Here is a 19,648-nt window from a genome sequence, read left to right on the forward strand (position 1 = left end):
TAATAAATATTTGTGGCAGGAAGGGAGAATGGGACCATGAACTTGAAGATGATTAGATGTGGGGAGTCTTCTAGCTTGGATGACAAGGTAGGGAATTCAGCTTTCCTTCCCAAGTTTCGGTCTGATTCCCTGACATTCCTTCTCCGTCACGCGCTCTGGTTTGTGATTGGCGGTGTAGATTGGAGGTGGAGTTTGGAATTGGACAGTGAAAGGCCAAGGCCGTGCGTCGTCTGAGTTAACGATTGGAGCAGAGCGAGGAGGCGGGGCCTGCGGTGAGGGGCAGGACTCGTGGTTGGTGCCGGGCCGCGCCGTGACGGGGCGGAGCGCAGGATGGGGAGGCGGGGCCGGCCGGAGGGGCGGAGCCCTGGGCGCTGGGGGTGTGGCGGAGAGGAGCGAGCTTGTGATTGGGACTCCGGGATGAATGCCTCGGATTGGAGGTGGCGCGGCTGCGGAGGTGACGCTGTGTCGTCGCGCGCCCCTTCCGGCGCGGGGAGGGCGCTGAAGATCAGGGGCCGTTCGGCCACAGGCCGCCTCCAGAGCCGCGGGATGTAGCGCCGGGGACCGCGGCCCCCAGCAGAGCCGGCCCGTCAGCGCGGCGGTAAGTATCTCTCCGGGGCTGACGGGGCGAGCGGGTGGGCGGGAACTCAGCCGGGGCGCCGGGACCCCCGGGAGCCTCGACCCAGGCCTGGGGAGCGGACAGCGGTGGGGGCAACCCAGCCCAGACGTCCCTAGGGTCGCAGGGTCTCGAGGTCACCGCCCTGGAGCCGGCCGGGCACCCGGCTTCTGCTCCGTCAGGCTTGTGAACGTTTCCGACCCCTCCCACTGCGCGTCGCCTCCCAGGCGGCCTCAAAAGCAGTTTCAGTGCGGGCGGGTTGCTTGATCGCAGCCTTCAGCCTGGCTCCCAACAGTCCTGGTAAGTGCTGTGTCCTTTCGGCCCCTCTGGGGACTTGACACCTCTGGGTTCAGGCTCAGAGTCTGGACGGGACAGGCCGGGACTCAGCCTGGTCTCGAGGCCGCAGCGCGAGGGACGTGAGGGGAACGGGCCTGGGTCGCAGAACCGCCTGTCTCAGCCGGGAGCACCAGCCTTTGGTGGTCTGGGAAGCCCTAAGGCTCCTCGACCCCCAGCCTTTAACAGGTCAAGCCGTGACAATGCCCCCACTTTGAGAGGGGAGGAGAGGAGGCCGGTGGAAAACACACGGGGTTAAGGCAATCCTAAAAGTAAAATGTGAGCAGAATCTAAAGTAATTTGGGGAAAAACGGGGTTTCATTCACTCAGAAATCTAGGATTGATGTTTGAGTTGTTTGGCTTTCAGACATTCTATTTTTAAGAAAATAGACGTTTTCCCTCAGTTTCTGGTGCTTTGTAGAATGGGAAACTAAGGCTAATTTAAGTTTACAGGGTTTCAGATGTCAGGAGTAGTAGGCGGCCATGGTACCTTGGTAGATTAACCATAGTGTTTGCCCAAGTACTTAGAAGACAGGCTTGAAAACACAGCAGTGAGTATATAGGCCACAGTCTTAAAGCCGAAGACTATTGTTGCTGGGGTTTCTTTTCTGAAATGAAGTAAGCAGTGGGATCTGTTCACTTTTTCTCTCTTGATAGTGGTTGGGTAGCCTGTAGTGGGACCACTGCTATTCCTGAGGTGTCATAGTATATACTATCTGTACAGTGCTAGGAGTTTAGGTTGGGTGGAGCTAAATGGATTGCAGTGTCAGGGTAGGAGTTCCCTGCTTGCAGCCACTAAATTTGTTTACTCCAGGAGCAACTTCTGTGTACCAATACTGTTGTTACTTGGGGTATCAGCATTAAAAACTGGTGTTACCTGTGAAAGCCCATCTTAGGATTGTTGTCAGTTGCGATCAAGCCAATTCCAACTCACAGCGACCCCACGTATGCAGAGTAGAACTGCTCCATAGGGTTTTCAAGGCTGTGACCTTTCGGAAGCAGATCACCAGTCCTGTCTCCCAAGGTGCCTCTGGGTGGGTTTGACATCTTAGAGTCTAACCCCATTGCCATCCAGTCAATTCACATCTTCGGGTAGACCTCCACAAAACTACACGTAATTGTAGAGTAGAATCTAAAAGCATTCCATTCTAAAGGATCAAGAAATCACATGATTCCCAAGGGATTTTAAAAAAGTCAAGTGACCACTTTGCAAGTGTGAGGTAATCTCAGACAAGTAACAGGAAACAACATCAATACACTAGGCCCCCCTTTGCTATGGATAAAGTACACCACATTACATTGGCTTTTAAGTTGTCTTCAATTTTTCAGACTGGCCTCATTCTACCTTTCTAAGAAGACTCCCTATGGAAAAGTGGATTATTCACTGCCCTGGGGCTATGTTCTTTCACACCATTGTTCATGCCATTGTACTCTTGGGGAGTACCTTACTATTAAGAGCCTTTCTAAAAATCTTCCACAAAACCTTTCCTCATTACTCCAACTAAAATTGAGTTTTGCTTCTCGAATTCTTACAGCACTTAATGGCACTTGGTCTTATAGAATATAGAAGCTATTTCTCCCTCTTAACGGCCAGCAACTATGACAACCTGTAACTCCTCTCTTTGCCTTTTCTCTGTAGCCACAAGGCTATGCACATCGTAAATATTCAACAGATATTCTTAGATGAATAAGGGATATAATTTGCATCTTTCTAGGCCAGTAAGTTCTCTATTTCTTGGAAATTTCCTTTGACTCCTGTAATATGACGCCAAACTGAAACTCTTTAAGACTGTTGGTACATTATCCTGTCCTATTTATTGTATTTGTGATCACGGGTGAGCTAAACCAGTCTTTAAATCCAGAAACTTTGTTAATTATGGTGATTTTTCTCTTGGTGCTGTTAGTCATCAAAGTTTTTACATTTTGTGCTTTGTGTCCATGTGTCCCTGTCGTCACCCACCCCACTTTGTTCCACTTGCTAAGCTCAAAGTTTATTCCCTTTTCCTGCTCAGTAATGTTGGGGGTGTGATTAATGTTTATAAAGTTTGTAGCTGTCTTGGATTGAACCGTTCCTTGAAAATGCCCTCTAGCCAAACCAGTTCCAAGTGATTGGTTTTTAAGCATGCACCTAGTTTCCTTTTCTTTCATTGGAACTTCTAGGATGCACAGAATAAATTGAGTGTTATCTTGTGCAATTGTATCGATATATCAAACTAAAAAAACTCATTGCCATCAAGTGGATTCCGATTCATAGCGACCCTATAGAACAGAGTAGAACTGCCCTATAGGGTTTCCAAGGAGCAGCTGGTGGATTCGAACTGCCAATCTCTTAGTTAGCAGTGTAGCTCTTAACCACTGCTCCACTAGAGCTCCATTCATGTATCAGTAATCTGTATTGTGCTTGAAAACTGGGTACAAAGATAGGGAATGGCATGAAACTCTTTCGTAAGCCCATTTACCTTTTTTTTTTTTAAAGTCATGGCATTTGGAAAGCTTACCTGTCTCTGTTCGGGATCAAAAACACCTCTTCCTTCTCCTGGGGCAGCTTTAACTGGGAAAGAGCTGCAAAGGAAGTTAGAGTGTGATTTTCTATTTCAGACTCTAAGTCAGTGCCATAGCATCAAATAGGAGAGCTCAGGCCCCTTTACTGCATTTTGGTAATTTTCAAACCTGGGTCTTGACTTGTTTTTCCACTACAGTGATACGAAACTACCCTCCTTAACAAATGGAGTAGATCGAGGAGAAGATGGCTGTGTTCTTTCTTTGTGTTTACTGCTAGACTAGTCTTGCTTTAGAGCAATGAGAATCAAGGTAGGCATAATAGCACCTACCCGTGGACTCTCTAAGGACCAGGGACGCCAGATCAAAAACTCCTAAAAGTTTTGTGCCTTTGACTCCAGGGAAGGAGTGAGCTGTTGACCTGGAAAACTTGGGTACTGGTTCACAGAATATATGTCTCAAAAAACTGGAAGGGGAATAAATTCTTCGGAAATTGCCTGGTGATTAAGAATCAATCACGTACCAAGTTTGACACAGGATTATTTTATTTGTAGGGTTACAAATATCTCCCTGCCTCCACAGCTTTAGTCTCTAATATCCTAGGTTTATCCAGTTGGAAAGCTTCGTGGTAAAGACTTATTAGCTTGAGTTGCAGAAACCCCATAAAAGATGTACTCAACAGAGTTTGGCTTGATTATAATTTGCACTGTTGGGTGTGACAAGTTTAAGGGGAAATGTGTTTCCTCTAAAATAAATAAGACATAGAAAAGCTGGCAGAAAGTTGAAGAAGTATATTTTGGCTCTTCTGAGTGCTCCCAGAATCAGCCTAACACCTTAGGGGTTTGTGCTGATTTTATATAATGGAGATAAAACACTTCTGCTTGAAATTCTCAGTTGTTTTTGAGTGCGCCCCCCCCCCGCCCCCATCTCAACCGATGTTAAAGCCCTGGTATTATTGCTCTTCTTTCTTGCTAGACCTCTAATCCCTGTCTCTCTCTTTTCTGTCTGTGTTACTACCGTCTAGAAGACCACACTGGACAGTGGGCTTTGCTCACTCTAATGACCTCCATTGTGTGTACCTTAGTGCCTGATGACATATCTTGTATCATGAGTTGTAGCTGATGGCTGGTTTATGAGTTAACTAGCATCTGGCAGGTTTGGTGAGTCTGGATCTGGAAAACAATGCAGGGGGATGTAAGAGCTAGTGATAGAGGGGCTGGATGGAACCAGAAAAAGTAGCAGAAAGTGATTTAGCCTGAAAAGGGAAAAGACCTCGATGATGGCAAAGGGACTAAAGTCATCCTGAGAGAACACTAGACTTGAAGACGTGAGAAAGACTTTTCCGATCAAATAAGAAAACGAGGAAGCCGAATTCTGCATCTAATCTCTGGACTCTAGTTATCTAAAAGTTTGTCTCTGTGATTCTCACTGGCTTTAGTAAACTATTGTCAGCACTCAGTAACTGAACTAGTTGATGTTTCCGTCCACCGCCCTCCCGGAACAGTGAAATTGCATCACTTACTTTGTATGTATCACAACTACCCAAGGCCATCTGACTGTAGGGTCTTTGAGGGAAGTGAGATAACTTGTTCCACTCTGTGTTTTGCGCAGTGTAACGGTGCTAGTACTAAACCCACACGTTAAATATTCAATGACTACGTTGGCTGACTCTGGGAAAAGGAATAGGAGAAAGCCCCATAAACACAAGAAAAAGTGCACAAACCCTTAGCTAGAGGCAAGTAATAAGCTTGCTAGCTGGAATGCTGCCCCAGTTGTTCATTCATTCACTTATTCATTCATTCATTCATATTGCAATACGGGGTTTGACCAAAATTAGGGATATGTATCAATTTATGATCCATGTAGTATCGCATCCCAGAACCTGAGAACAACAACAAAAAAAAAAATTGGTGGGGTGGGGTGTCTGGTAGCCTGCCTCTGAATGATTGATGGCCAGTATTCTGAGTTTGGTGTGGTCCCCTTTCCACATTTCTCTAGGATGTCCAAAACTATATTTTTTCCTGACAGTGTAAATTATTAGTAAAGCTGTTTATTCGGTAGTACTTCATTTTGAGGACATTTGTTTTGTGGTCAGCCAACTGAGAAAGATTTCCTAATGTTTCTTCTCACGTGGGCTGCCTATCACCTGAGGTTTTCAGGAGCTTCCAGTTTCCTGTCCTTGGGCTCGGTTGTTGACTGTGTGTGCTGGCATCCGTCTTGTCGGAGTCTTGCACGTTTAAAGGAAGAGGAACTGTCTATGTGATGACACATCTGAACGTTCACCATACAGTGAGTTACTGCTTTTGTCTCTCTTGGACTGGATTTGCCTATTGCTGTCAGCTGTGCTTGTGTGCTGAGCATAGCATGACTGCTCTGGAATTTGAGATGGCTCTTACGTGACTACATATATCCAAGTCTAATTCCTGAGGAGGAATTTTGTTTACCTGGATTAAAAAAACTAGAAATTTACAAATAGTGAAAATCTTTGAATACTCTTCTCCTCTTCCCAATATCATTTGCTTCTCTGAGGTCTGATTAAAAGCTACTACCTAAAGTTCAACCCAGGAAAACTTGATGTGTTTCTGAGACTTTTCCTAGAAAACTGAATTCAGGGTTTCTCTGGTTTCCCTAAAGGGATCTGTTTACGTATATCAGGTTTCTGAAAAACTAATCTAAATAGGGCTCAGATGATGGGCTGCGGTGGTCGGGACAAGCTCCTGCAGAGCAGGTTAGGTGGTGTGTGTGTGGCGGCTGCAGTGGTTGGGACAAGCTCCTGCAGAGCAGGTTAGGTGATATGTGTGTGGCAAAGGGTAAGGCTGGGGCTGCCTCCTTGTCTTCAGCTTCCTGCTTCCAGGCAAGCTATTTCTTGCTTTAAGGAGATTGTGATGAAAGCCTGTTACCCAAGTGTTGAACCCAGAAGTATAATCCTATAATAACAAATTAGCAGACTTTGTAGAGAAATTAACCACTGGGCATCCAGCCCACAGCCAGGCTCCTTTTGTGTACAAGGCACATTTGTCAGAGCCTTTGTAGATAAAACCCAGCTGAGTTCAGCTGGCATTTAATTCCTCACTAAGCTTGGCTGGTCTTGTAGTAATTGCAGTCTGGTGTTAGCTTCGTAGTTTTGTTCCTCCATCTCAGAGCCAGGCCTTACTTGGGCAGCATGAGCTTTGGGAATGGTAGGCAAGACTCTTCTCAACTCATCTCATTTAATGGGATCTAGACCTGTGGGTGGAGGTCTAGATCCTGTTTAGGATCCAGACCTAAAGAGGAGGGTGGGTAGCTGTTTTTCTTTGGTGACAGTTTGGTGCAATAACTACAGATCGTTTGAAGGCAAGCAGTCAGGCATTATATTTCAGCCTTATCTGTAAGGTTAGTGAGGTTCTGGGTAAAGGGTGATATTAAAGTCAGAGGACAAGGAATAGATTTCATTTCAACAGTTAACTGGCTTTTAGAGTTGGAGGGACAGGGTGTGGGTTGTTTAGCTGTATCTTATTTTATTCAACATTGAACTGTAGAAGTTAAACTGTAAGAGGAATAAATTGTCAACACCCTTCATGTCTGTGTTTGCTTGTAGTGTCTACCACCACAGGGAGATCTCTGCCCCCTGGGGCTGAGAGATCCCCACATTTCCCCAAGCTGAAGCTGCAGGGTATTGAGGTACCAGCCAGATGTCTTCCCACAAAGGACCTGTGGTGGCACAGGGCAATGGGGCGCCTGCCAGTAACAGGGAAACTGACGCAGTGGAACTGGCTGAACTGGGACCCCTGCTAGAAGAGAAGGGCAAACGGGCAGTCGCCAATGCAGCCAAAGTAAGTCATCTTCCCGGGAGTCATTCCCTTGACCAATCTCTCTCCTTAGGCCTCCAGCAGTCTCTATTTTTTCAGAAGAGCTCACCTTCCTCCCAAAAGGAGGAACCATAGCATCCTGGGAATATCCCTATCCAAGTTCTTATCATACTATATTATGTTTGTTTTCCCCTCCGTAAGCTTTTGCAATTTCACTCACCTCTGTAATCCCAATGCTTAGCACAGGGCCAAAATCCAGTAAGTACATAATCAGCAAATATCTGTGACTGAATGAAGGAAGCTATCAGGTTTGGTTTGGTTTTATAGAACAAACAAAAATCCCTTTATCTTTAACAGGGTCGAAGTCTCTCTCACAGAAGAGAATTCTCGAAGTAACCAATCCAAGGCTGATATGGAGGCTCCACTACTGTCAGGGATCCAGGCTCCTTCTGTCTTGCTCCTCCGCCATTCTTAACATGCTTCTCGTCATACCCTCATTCTAGTCACTCTGAAGGAGGAGGAGAGAGAGAAGAAGAGCTTGCCTTTTCCCTTTTAGAGTACCTCCCAACCCTTCCATTTTTATTTCACAGGCCAGAACTTAGTCATGTAGCCATATTCAGCTGCAGTGGAGGTTAGGAAATACAGTCTTCTCGTTGGGCATAAATCTAAGGGGGACCAGTTATTTACCAGGGACCATCAACAGGAGAGAGAATAGCCCAGAGGTGGAACTGAACTGTTAGGTCAGGCTTGCCATCTCCATAGGGTGGTGCCTTGGGACAGAGAGAAAAGCTCCCTCCTTGATAGGCAAGTGCTCTCCAGTGTACACGCTGATGTCAGGGTTCCTTTGGGTACAGGAGTCAGTGCTGCGTCTTTCCATGGAACCAGTTCTAGAGCCCTGATAACCCCTGAGAGCTTCTATGGATACAAAGTTTCACTCACTGTAGCTTCCCCAGAGTCCCCTTCTAGAGAACTGTCAACAAAATTAAATCGTTAAGGGAATTTCTGAGACTCTGCTTTGAGAATTTAGTGACCTGGGAGAGGGAAATATTTGGAAAACTGGGCGAAAGTTGAGAACACTGTCCTAGAGAAAAGGATGGGCCATTTAGACTTAAAGCACACTTAGGACAGGTATGCTAATTCTGTGTTCTCTCAGATGATAGTCTCCAACATTTACAGAATATTAGTAAACTTCCATCTATGCTGTTGTAAGCTCAGTCAAGTGTTTTTTGGAGATAGGGCCACAGGGCCCTATGTTGAGAGAAAGCTTTGGTTGAGTTGGGTTTCTCTGGAGCTCTCTGACCTTGGATAGTAGAGATTATGGAATGACTGCTGGGGTTGGTTGGTTTATTTCTCCCACAGACTGAAGAAGAGCAAACATGCCCAGTGCCCCAGGAAGAAGAGGAGGAGGTGCGGGTACTGACACTTCCCCTGCAAGCCCACCACGCCATGGAGAAGATGGAGGAATTCGTGTATAAGGTACAGCATAGGAGCTTCTGTCCTAAAAGGGGAAGGGAAGCAGGGTGCTGGATGTTCCCAGCAGGCAAGGCTCCCAGTTCAGAGCATGTGTTGTGTTGAAAAGCTTTTACAGCTGTGGATGGGTTTGTGTTTTGCTGAAGGTGAAATAAATCAGGTAGAAGCCTGGATAAATTTGTACTGCTTGCTGTGCTAGGCATTGTTCAAAGTATGCTCAAAAAGAGGGGTTCTTAACTTTTGTGCCATGGATCCCTTTGGCAATCATCAAAATATTTAGAAGTGATATAGTAATATGGGCTTCTTTATTAATGCATTAAATATGCATTAATAAGCCCTAGCATATTTTGTTATAAAAAACCATTTCGAGGTATCTGCAAGACTGTAACGTGGCATGAAAATACCTGTGATTTCTATTAGTTACAAACTCAAAAGTTCTACTAATACTACTGTGATTTGTCGTCTACATTTATAATTGAGGGAATGCCAAATTTTAATTAGAAGTGAATGAAAATAATTTTTTTTTCTGTCTGGGTTTCCATCCACTCCCTGGACTCTGTCCATTGCCTACGGATTCTAGGTGAAGAGCCCCTGCCTAAAATAGCATGGTCCCAGCCTACTAAGAACTTAGAATCTAACTGGGGAAAGGGGTAGGACAGAGGGCAAGCAGAATCTCCTGGAGGAAGGGGCCAAGAAGGAATCTGCATATTTTTTTAATCATGTTTTATAATATATAATTTCCATTTTTTTGTTTTCAATCACTATGTTTACTTAATTTTGAAATTTCAAGTAGTTTAGAGGAGGTCATGCCATATTTTCTTAAAGGTTGAAAAACATCTAAAGCACATCCAGATAAACTAACATGACACAGCAAGGACAAAGTATTTTTTAAAAAAAAAAGTAAAAATATGGGTCAGTCCTCTGCTAGTCTCATTCATGCTGTGCCTTGAATACCTCCAGGGCCAGGCTTGTTCCCCACTATTACCTAGACTATCCAAAGCCTGATTAACATCCTAGACTGGCTGTCCTTCACCCTTATCCTTGGGGAAGCTGGTATTCTCCAGGCCCTTGCCTGGAGAGAGTGTATATGTTCTAGGTCTGGGAGGGACGTTGGAGAGTCATCCCATATGACGTGCTCCCCGACTGGCTGAAGGACAATGACTACCTGCTGCATGGCCATAGACCACCCATGCCATCCTTTCGGGCTTGCTTCAAGAGCATCTTCCGCATCCATACAGAAACTGGCAACATCTGGACCCATCTGCTTGGTGAGCCATCGGGATGGGGAAAAATCCAATTTTTAGTCCCCTTAAATGCCAAGGGAATATAAATATATATGTGTGTATGTGTATATATATGTATATATGTGTGTGTGTGTATATATGTGTATATATATACATATATATGTATAGCCTTTGTCCATGGGAAGGGAGAAGAACTAATGGCTTGCTGGCTGGAGTTGTTCCTTTAAATTACCAGTGACCTTGGCTGACCCATGATCACCAATCTGTAAGACTGGGGCAGAAGGACTAGAAACAGAGAAATTAGGACTAGATGTTCTCTCATTATCCCGTGCAGAACTCTTGTAGATAGGGGCAGTTTCTTCTACTTCATAATTTCCTGTTCTAAAAACAAATACCAGTATTTCAGAAAATGGTCTTTTTGTCTAGGTTTATAAGACCGGTGCCGTTTCCTCCTGAGTTTTTAGACTGCAATTCCCACAGCTAAATCCTGTAGCTCACTGATTTAAAACCATCAATTATCTGACACTGTCAAAGCACACGCATTTCCTTTTTCCTCACAGGCATTTTTTCCTCCTCTTTTCTGTAGGTTTCGTGCTGTTTCTGTTTTTGGGAATCTTGACCATGCTGAGACCAAATATGTACTTCATGGCTCCTCTGCAGGAGAAGGTGGTTTTTGGGATGTTCTTCCTGGGTGCAGTGCTTTGCCTCAGCTTTTCCTGGCTCTTCCACACCGTCTATTGTCATTCAGAGAAAGTCTCTCGGACTTTTTCCAAGTGAGTCAAAAACCGTCAGTAGGACAAGACCATGCACTATTGTGACCCCAGTGCTGACTGGGTGCCAGTTACTCCAATAACCCATAAAGGTTCCCTGATACGCCAGAGGAGTGGCTTTCTGTTTTGTGGGTATAGTAGGTCGATGAAGCTTTTCTCTTAAATCCTTCATGAAAAAAGCTCACTGCAGCCTCAGCAGAGGCGGGAACCCAATTATGGAATATTTTTTCTACCTGCAACAGTACAAAGTTGTGACTCATCCTTTGTGAAACTTAGATGCCAGTGGGCTGCTTTCCAAGGCCATGTACCCAATATTAGCTTACCTTCCTGTTGGCCCAAGGCAAAGCAGGGCATGGTAAAGTATTCTGTGCTTCCTTCTGCTAGTGACCCTAACCACTCGTCAAGTAAAGCTTATCTTTGCTGCCCATGTGTTGCTGGAAGCCCCAGATATCCATCATATAATGTTTTCTCTGTTCTCCAACTCTGAGCCTGGGTTTTGTTTATTTATTTGCTTGTGGTCTCCCCCCTTGACCCTTTCCATCCATTGCTGGTTTTGTTTATGATGGTGGTGGATTATTTTTTTCCCTCAGTACCACCAGTAACTAAAAAAACTTAACTAAAACAGAACAAGCTAAAGTACTTCTTGAAGACATATAGGTCAATTGGCATAACATAGTTCATAAAGAAAATGTTCTACATCCTACTTTGGTGAGTAGCATCTGGGGTCTTAAAAGCTTGCAAGCAGCTATCCAAGATGGATCTGTTGGTCCCATGCTATCCAGAGCAAAGGAGAATGAAGAAAACCAAAGACACAAGGAAAATATTAGTCCAAAAGACTAGTGGACCACATGAACCAGAGCCTTCACCAGTCTGAGCCCAGAGGAACTAGATGGTGCCCAGCTACCACCACCAACTACTCTAACAAGGATCACAATAGAAGGTCCCAAAGTGGGAAAAGTATATAGAACAAAATTCAAATTCACAAGAAAAGACCAGACTTGCTGGTCTGACAGAGACTGGAGGAACCCCCGAGACTGTGGCCCCCAGACATCTTACTAACTCAGAACTGAAGCTACTCCCAAAGCCTGCCTTTCAGCCAAAGATTAGACAGGCATATAAAACAAACTAACACATGTGAGGAATATGCTGCATAGTTCAATCAAGTATACAAAACCAAACAGGCAACACCTACCCAAAAACAAAGATGAGAAGGCAGGAAGGGGCAGGAAAAATGGGTGAATGGACATGGGCACGAATCTGGGATGGAAAGGGACAGGGGGAGAATGCTGATGCATCACAGGGATTGCAACTGACTTCACAAATAATTTGTATATAAATTTTTGAATGAGAAACTAATTTGCACTGCAAACTTTCACGTAAACGACAATTAAAAAAACAAAGTTCCCCTTGATAATATTCCCAGTCTAAGTATTGCTTTTAGAATTGAACCTATCGGAGTTGGGAAATATTCAGAGTCCTTCCCGAGTGTGATGCTGGGAACCATCTGATTGTGACAGACTCCTAAATTTAAGTGTCCACCAAAGAAATGTAGCTGTTCACAACTAAGGGAAAAGGATCAGGTTCTGTCATTAGGGAGTCTTAGAGACCTTTCCACTGTAAAATAGTGATTGACCTTGTGGGATTTCAGTCGAGGATACAGGGTGGACTGCATGAGAGGAGGTAAGGGGAGGAAACTGGAGATGGCTAAATCTAGGAGCAGACAGAGAACAAAAATCATTAAACCAGCTGTAGCAGTTCTTCATTTCACCCACTGATTTGTTTCATCTTTATTGCTCTTTTCTAGACTGGACTATTCAGGGATTGCTCTACTGATTATGGGGAGCTTTGTCCCCTGGCTCTATTACTCCTTCTACTGCTCCCCACAACCACGGCTCATCTACCTCTCCATCGTCTGTGTCCTGGGCATTTCTGCCATCATCGTGGCACAGTGGGACCGGTTTGCCACTCCTAAGCACCGGCAGACAAGAGCAGGTGGGTAGGAAGGCATAGTGTAAACCTTAGAGGTATCTTTGGACCTTGGGTGCAAGAGGCTCAACTCTGGGCCCTAAGGCTTGCCACGCAGACCCTGATTTGTGTTTAGAACTTCCAAAGGAATGTGGCTCTTGAAAGGTCAGTTTTCCTTCAAGTTTTATACTGTTTCAGAAGAATGCAAATAGGACAGATCATTACCCGACTTGTCAGTTAGCTGTAAGCCTGGATATGACTGCTCTTGTCATACTTGGTTTAAGACAGTTAAAAATGTGGCAAGCATAGTCATTTTAGTAAACCAAGCTCTCAGCACTCCAACCAGGGGGCTAAAGTGAAAACACCCAGATTTATTTACTAGGGGATTGGAAGGCTTGGTTTGGTGAATAAAATACTGAAGCATAATCACTAGTAACAACTAATGTAATAGCTGCAAGCATAAACATCTCTATTTCTGTTGTCTCATCTGGGCTCTAATTTTAAGTTTTTATTACTTGCAGCAACACCACCAATTACCACTAGTCTTCAGTCCCTTTAAAAACTCGTTGCTGTCGAGTCGATTCTGACTCATAATGACCATATAGGACAGAGTAGAACAGCCCCACAGGGTTTCCAAGGAGCAGCTGGTGGGTTCCAATTGCTGACCTTTTGGTTAGCAGCTGAGTTCGTAACCACTGGACCGCTTCTTAAACTCTGCTCTGCTTTAACCTCCAGTTAAGACAATTATGTATTCATCAAGCACCAGCCACGTACCAGGCCCTGTGCTTAAACACGGGTACCGACAGAGGTGGAGAAGGTGGTCCCTGCTCTCTAGTTATGTATAGTCTGGTTATGTGTAGGTAGTGGTGTTGAGACCGGTGTCATTCTTCCCTTGCTCTTGCTTCATTTGTGCGTCCCAGTAGCCACAGACAACATCTAAGCTGGATTTATCTATCTACTAAGGGGGTGAGAGTCCTGGTTACCTAAGTCTTCTATGATCTTAATGAGAAACCTGTCCTCCTCCTCTCTGGCTTGAGAACCAAATGAAGCCTTGAGATTTAGGTTCTGTACCTATGACATACCACTTTTGCCTACACTTCTTAACAGGTAGTGAAGAATGTGAGCTTTGTTTTTGATGCTTCTTAAAAGGTGACAGCTGCATAAGCACTTACACAATCATCTCCCCATTCTGGATGTGGAAGAGATACCTGCCGGCTGTTATCCACCTGGTGGTTAAATTTCCTAAATATGGATTATTCACCAAAAAACAGCTAATTATCATAAAGTTTTGGATTCCAGAGGAAGGCGACAGTGCCTTTCACATAATGGCGTTTCCTTTCTTGACCGTCTCATGTCTGCTTTGTTCAGGAGTGTTCCTGGGACTTGGCTTGAGTGGTGTTGTACCCACCATGCACTTTACTATCGCTGAGGGCTTTGTCAAGGCTACCACAGTGGGCCAGATGGGCTGGTTCTTCCTTATGGCTGTGATGTACATCACCGGAGCTGGCCTTTATGCTGCTCGGATTCCTGAGCGCTTCTTCCCTGGAAAGTTTGACATATGGGTAAGGACTTACTCTTCCGGGGGGGCATGTGATTGTGTGTGACTAACACAGAGTTAAAAGGCTGAGTAAAAAGTGGTTAGAGACATAGGGATCGTTGAGTGTTTGGGGCTACATACATGTATATGGGGGAAAAAAAAAGAAAAAATTGTGTCTCTTTGGGAACGACTGTTTTTTAAATTTTTACAACAAACCCACCACTTTTATGATACAAAAAAAATTTTAAAAGAGAAACTAGAAGAGGCAAATGCTTTCTCTGCTTTTTTCTAGTCCGTCTTTGCCATTATCCTAAAGGCTCTTCTCTTTGTGTTCTTGCAGTTCCAGTCTCATCAGATTTTTCATGTCCTGGTGGTGGCGGCAGCCTTTGTACACTTCTATGGGGTCTCCAACCTTCAGGAATTCCGTTATGGCCTAGAAGGTGGCTGTACTGATGACTCCCTTCTCTGAACCTTCCCACCAGGAGGGTGGAGGAGGAACTTCCCAAGTGCTTTTAAAAAATAACTTCTTTGCTGAAGTGAGAGGAAGAGTCTGAGTTGTCTATTTCTAGAAGAAACCTCTTAGAGAATTCAGTACCAACCAAGCTTCAGCCCACTTTCACACCCACTGGATGGTAAACTTCGCATTTCCATTTCCCTGGCTGGGAAGGGAGGGGATGAACTAACTTGGCCATCCCCCTCCTCAGCAAGGCAACTTGTCCCCTCACAGAGACAGTACTTTGAAGCTCATGTTGAGATTTTACCCCCTCTTCCAACCATTTTGGGAAAAAATGATGGACTGGGACTCTTCAGAAATCCTGTTTCTGGAAGAAAATGTCCTTCCCTTACCCTGTCCTTTGTAACCTGGCTTATAATGAGCCACCCATTTTTGTAGCACACTTTTCAAAAACAGTTATAACCTGGTCCCATCTTTCTAGGGCCTGGATCTGCTTACACAGCAGGAAGAACAGAGCCACCAACTTTTACATAGCCCGGCTAATCATGGAAGTGGTCCAGACTTCAAATAACTTGAGTTTTAATTTTTTTTTTTCTTGGCAGAGTAATGTAAAATTAAAATGGGGAAAGTTATTTAATATTTAATACTAAGCTTTAAAAAGAAACCTGCTATCATTGCTATGTACTTGATGTGATGACTGATGATAATAAAAGAAAGTACAGAAGATACTTGACATTCACATATTTAACATGTGTGGTCTCAGCTCTCTGCACACGACTCCAAAGGTCTAAAACCTGTAAAAATTTCAGTTCCTGCTGAGGTATAAGTTTGAATCACCGGCACTGATGGTCTGTATATGTTGGCCAGTGAATGAACCTAACTGTATTTCTAACACGTCAATATAGCTTTATTTTTCTCTCCTTGCTGCAGAGACATTTTATAAGGGAAATTAGTATGCTGTAGTGGTGTTCAGCAACTCGAGGGCACTGAGTTAGTGGTGTTCAGTAATTAGAAGGTTCTCAAAGGTGCTGGGATAGATCCCTTATGACTATCAAAGATCTATCTATTACATAATAGATCTTGCTCAGGGTTGTCTCCTAAAGGGGTCACTCCGTGCCTTTCTGTGCCTTTGTGAATTGTAGCACTCAACTTGACATGGGTTCTGTTCACTGGATAGCGTAAGGCCCGGCAGTAATCATTTCTCAGTGACATGGGCAGTTGAGAGTCTTCTGGGGTAATAAACTTGGATTTACTTCAACAGCCAAGTTTGTACCACTGGAATAGCAAATGATCCTTTTAAAAAGTAACCCAACTAGGCCAACAGGAAAAGTCTCTCAGCCTCAAGTGTTAGTTAGGGAAATCTAAATTAAAACCACAATGATATACCAGCCAGATTGGCAAATTAAAAAGCCAAATAATACTGAGTGTTGGTGCAGGTACAGACATATACGTTGGTAGAACCACTCTGTGCTGATACGCATATAGTATATGCCCATGTTAAAAGATTCAGATATTTCATGAAACAATACGAGATGGATCTGATAGCTGTCTCAGGTTACTTCATTTAAAAAAAAGTGCTGGTTCTGACCCACTAAATTGTTTTCATAACTCATTAGTAGATCACAGTTCACAACGGTGAAAACACTTTTTGAGAAACATACCAAAAGGTTCATTGCAGCTGTTTGTAGTAACAAAATACTGCAGACAACCTAAGTGCCTACAGCTGTTGAATGGAAAAATAAGTCTTGGTTTATTCATATAATGAAACATTAACAGTGAAAATGAATGAATTACAGTGACAAGCAATAACATGGTTGAATCTCAGAAATAAGGTTGGAGGGAGGAAGCAGCTTACAGAAGAATGCATATGGTATGATTGCATTTACGTGAAGTTCAGAAATTTGCAAAACTAAAGACAGTTTGTTATATCTACTTGACATTTAATACAGAACAATTTTAAATTAAAAAAAAAAAGAAACACTTTCAGAAACTGTTAGCAGAAGTCACCAACTGGAGCTGAGTAGCAGTTAAGTGCTACGACTGCTAACCTAAAGGTTGACAGTTCAAGTCCATCAGGCGCTCCTTGGAAACTATGGGGCAGTTCTACTCTGTCCTATAGGGTCGCTATGAGTCGGAATCGACTCCACGGCAATGGGTTGGGGTTGGGTGCTTTAAATGGATGTTTACAGTTCAAGTGAGTTTCTCATACAAAAATTTATACACACAATGTTACGTGGCCCTAGCTGCTGTCCCTATACTGTGACAGCACAGTCCTTTCCACGCCAGATTTCCCGTGTCCATTCAACCAGCTCCTGTCCCTTCTGCCTTCTCATCTCGCCTCCAGAGAGGAGCTGCCCATTTAGTTTCATGTCTGAAGAAATTCTTGAGTGTGTTAATCTGGATCTCCGGAAAAGCATTCGCCAAGGCATAATTAAATGCGCAAAGATTTTATGACGGTAAATGTCTATACGAGTGTATGTAAAGGAAAATAAGGGAGCAGGACAAGGCTGAAAGCAGACCGCGCGATGCAGATCTGACCCCTGTGAAGAAGGGAAAGAGGAAGGTTGGGAGAAGCGTCCTAGACTGCCCTGCAGTATAAGAAAAGTTCAGCCAAGCCCTTGGTTTTTTGGAAATCCTTCATCCAAGGTCTGATGACAAGAGGCCAGTCTCCCAATAAAGGGTCTGCCTTAGTACCTCCGCTATGAGTCGGAATCGACTCTACCTTAACGGGTTTTAGGACCTCTGCCGTTCCTGGTAAGGGGCGGGGACCAGCTCGCAGGAGGTGTGGCCTCAGCCTTGGCGCAAATTCAGCAGCGAATTTCAGAGCAGTAACTGGGGCCTTCGCTTCGTTACACACTGTAGGCAATAGAGAGGTGCGTCCTGCAAAAATACAATATATTCTTCCTGACTGGTTTACAGGTTCGACCTGTACCTTCATCTACCTGATCTTGAGTTTTAAGGCAAAGTCCCTGTTTTCCCTCATTGAAACTTTCAATAGCTATGAACACCAGAATCAACACCACAGGTATCCAAACCATAAAGTCAGGATGATTTATGGGACCTGGCTACTGACTTACCTTATCAGGACTCAACCCTCAAGAAGGGACCTTAGAAACTTAGAATAAGTTTGGGCTGTAGGATATCGGGTCAGATATCCAAATGCCTGTAAACAATATTCTTGTAGAGAAAAATTTGAACGCTGCTTCAAGTTAAAACAGAAAGGTTTATTAAGAATTAAAAACAGTTGCAATTGGGAAACTACATAGCCTACTGAAAATGGAACCAGGTATCCCAGGGCAGTTTCCTTATACAAGTATTCTTATGGGGTAAAAAAAGGAACCAAACCACAGCGAAGGCAATTACAGGAAAATAAATATTGTAATAATCACACTGGTTACGGATTACTAATAGTGTAGTTAGTGATTACAGAGAATTCACAGGATGCTTACTTAAATCATGGTCACAAAGGCCTCCTGCTGGCTCAGTGGTTAAGAGCTTGGCTGTTCAAATTCACCAACCACTCCTTGGAAACCCTATGGGGCAGTTCTACTCTGTTCTATAGGGTGGCTATGAGTTGGAATCAATTCGACAGCAACGGGTTTGGTTATCTTGCAAAAATACTTTGTTGGCAACAGCACCCAGACAGCACTCTTCCTGAGTGCATGTATTTTCAGGGGTGCAGATGGTCACTTGGTTAAGACCCCTCAGGGCATATGATTTCACGTCCTGGTTTTGACCATGGAGGAAAAACATGTTTGTTTTTTTTTTTTTGAGAAAAACATAGCTATAATCCAGATTACAATGAGATAGCATGGTCAGCATAGTATGCCTCTCTCTGTCTCACTGACTGCACTGAGAGTTGTCTTTTCCTGAGACATTCTTGTATGGGAAGGAGAGTTAACCCATGATTCAAAGACCCAATATGTGCCAGGACTGTACCCCTGCAGAAAATAGTTAGGAGAACCCTGAACCGGTTTCCTCAGTGTGTTGACTCTTGCTAGCTGCTTGTCCATCTTTAATTCTCTGGAAAACAGTAGCCATACTCTAAAGAAAGCATCTTTTTAAGTTCCCTCCCATATTTAGAAAAATTCTTGATTTAGTAGCCAGGAATTAGGCAATATTATTAAGGTGTCTTTTTGTACTCCAAAAATAAGGGATGATTTTTATTTAAATTGTACATATTTTTAATTCACAGGATTCAAAATTACAAAAGCCCAACAAGATATAGAGAGACTATCTTCCACCCACCTGCCCGCCCACACCCCCCCCCACCAACTACCAGGTTCCTCTCCCCAAAGAAACCAGTTACCACTTTATTTTATACCTTTCCATATACATTTTATACATATACAAGCACATATGGAGTCCCTGAACGGTGTAAACATTAACCACTGGAACCCACCCAGGGGCGCCTCCAAGATAGGCCTAGCCTTGAAAACTTTATGGAGCACTGATAATTTTAAACCTTAAACCAAAAATGTACCCTGAATTCTCCTTAAAACTGAACAACGGTTTAGCTTAACTAGTAAAAAAAAACGTCTGCTTTGAGCATTATGCTCTTTTAAGAACTATCTTTGTGGGAACAAATAGACAACAGTATCTTGAAAGATTAGATAGAAACTTGGGGGGGCACTGAGTTTATATTAATGAAGGAGGAATAACTCAGAAAAGGGGGCTGAGAATGGCTGTGCTACTCAAAGAATATCATCAATTTCAGTGAACCGTACATGTAGAAACTGTTAAGTTGGTCTATGTGTATGTTTGCAATCAAATTCTGAGCTTAAAAATCTTTTGAATCCTCTCAGTTGTCCTTGCCTGTGCACCTTAGGAAGAAGGGGCTCAGCCTCCGGCAATCACCAAAGTGAAAAGCTGTACATAACCCCCACCCCACTCCACACACACACCTGCCTGCCACACCCCGCCCACCCACCTTTCCCTTTTCGCCTTCACTACACGCACTGTAGTGTCGCTATGA

General features: G+C 43.9%; 1 protein-coding gene across 3 annotated transcripts; it reads left to right on the forward strand.

The window, feature by feature from the left end:
- Positions 1-479: 479 nt before the first annotated feature.
- Positions 480-15,416, forward strand: ADIPOR1 (adiponectin receptor 1). Of its 3 annotated transcripts, XM_023548272.2 has the most exons (9): positions 514-598; positions 5,605-5,734; positions 7,023-7,257; positions 8,593-8,709; positions 9,800-9,971; positions 10,534-10,720; positions 12,522-12,709; positions 14,051-14,244; positions 14,560-15,416. In XM_023548272.2, exons 3-9 carry the CDS (start codon positions 7,117-7,119, stop codon positions 14,686-14,688), a joined length of 1,128 nt encoding a protein of 375 aa, XP_023404040.1. In that variant the 5' UTR covers positions 514-598; positions 5,605-5,734; positions 7,023-7,116; the 3' UTR covers positions 14,689-15,416. The 3 variants fall into 3 exon arrangements, with proteins under 3 accessions (XP_003410282.1, XP_023404040.1, XP_023404041.1); XM_003410234.3 differs by lacking the exon at positions 5,605-5,734 and having other exon boundaries at positions 480-598; XM_023548273.2 differs by lacking the exons at positions 514-598; positions 5,605-5,734; positions 7,023-7,257 and adding an exon at positions 7,633-7,864.
- The last annotated feature ends 4,232 nt before the right edge of the window (positions 15,417-19,648 follow it).

This window comes from Loxodonta africana, chromosome 20, assembly GCF_030014295.1.
Source record: "Loxodonta africana isolate mLoxAfr1 chromosome 20, mLoxAfr1.hap2, whole genome shotgun sequence".
NCBI lineage: Eukaryota > Metazoa > Chordata > Mammalia > Proboscidea > Elephantidae > Loxodonta > Loxodonta africana.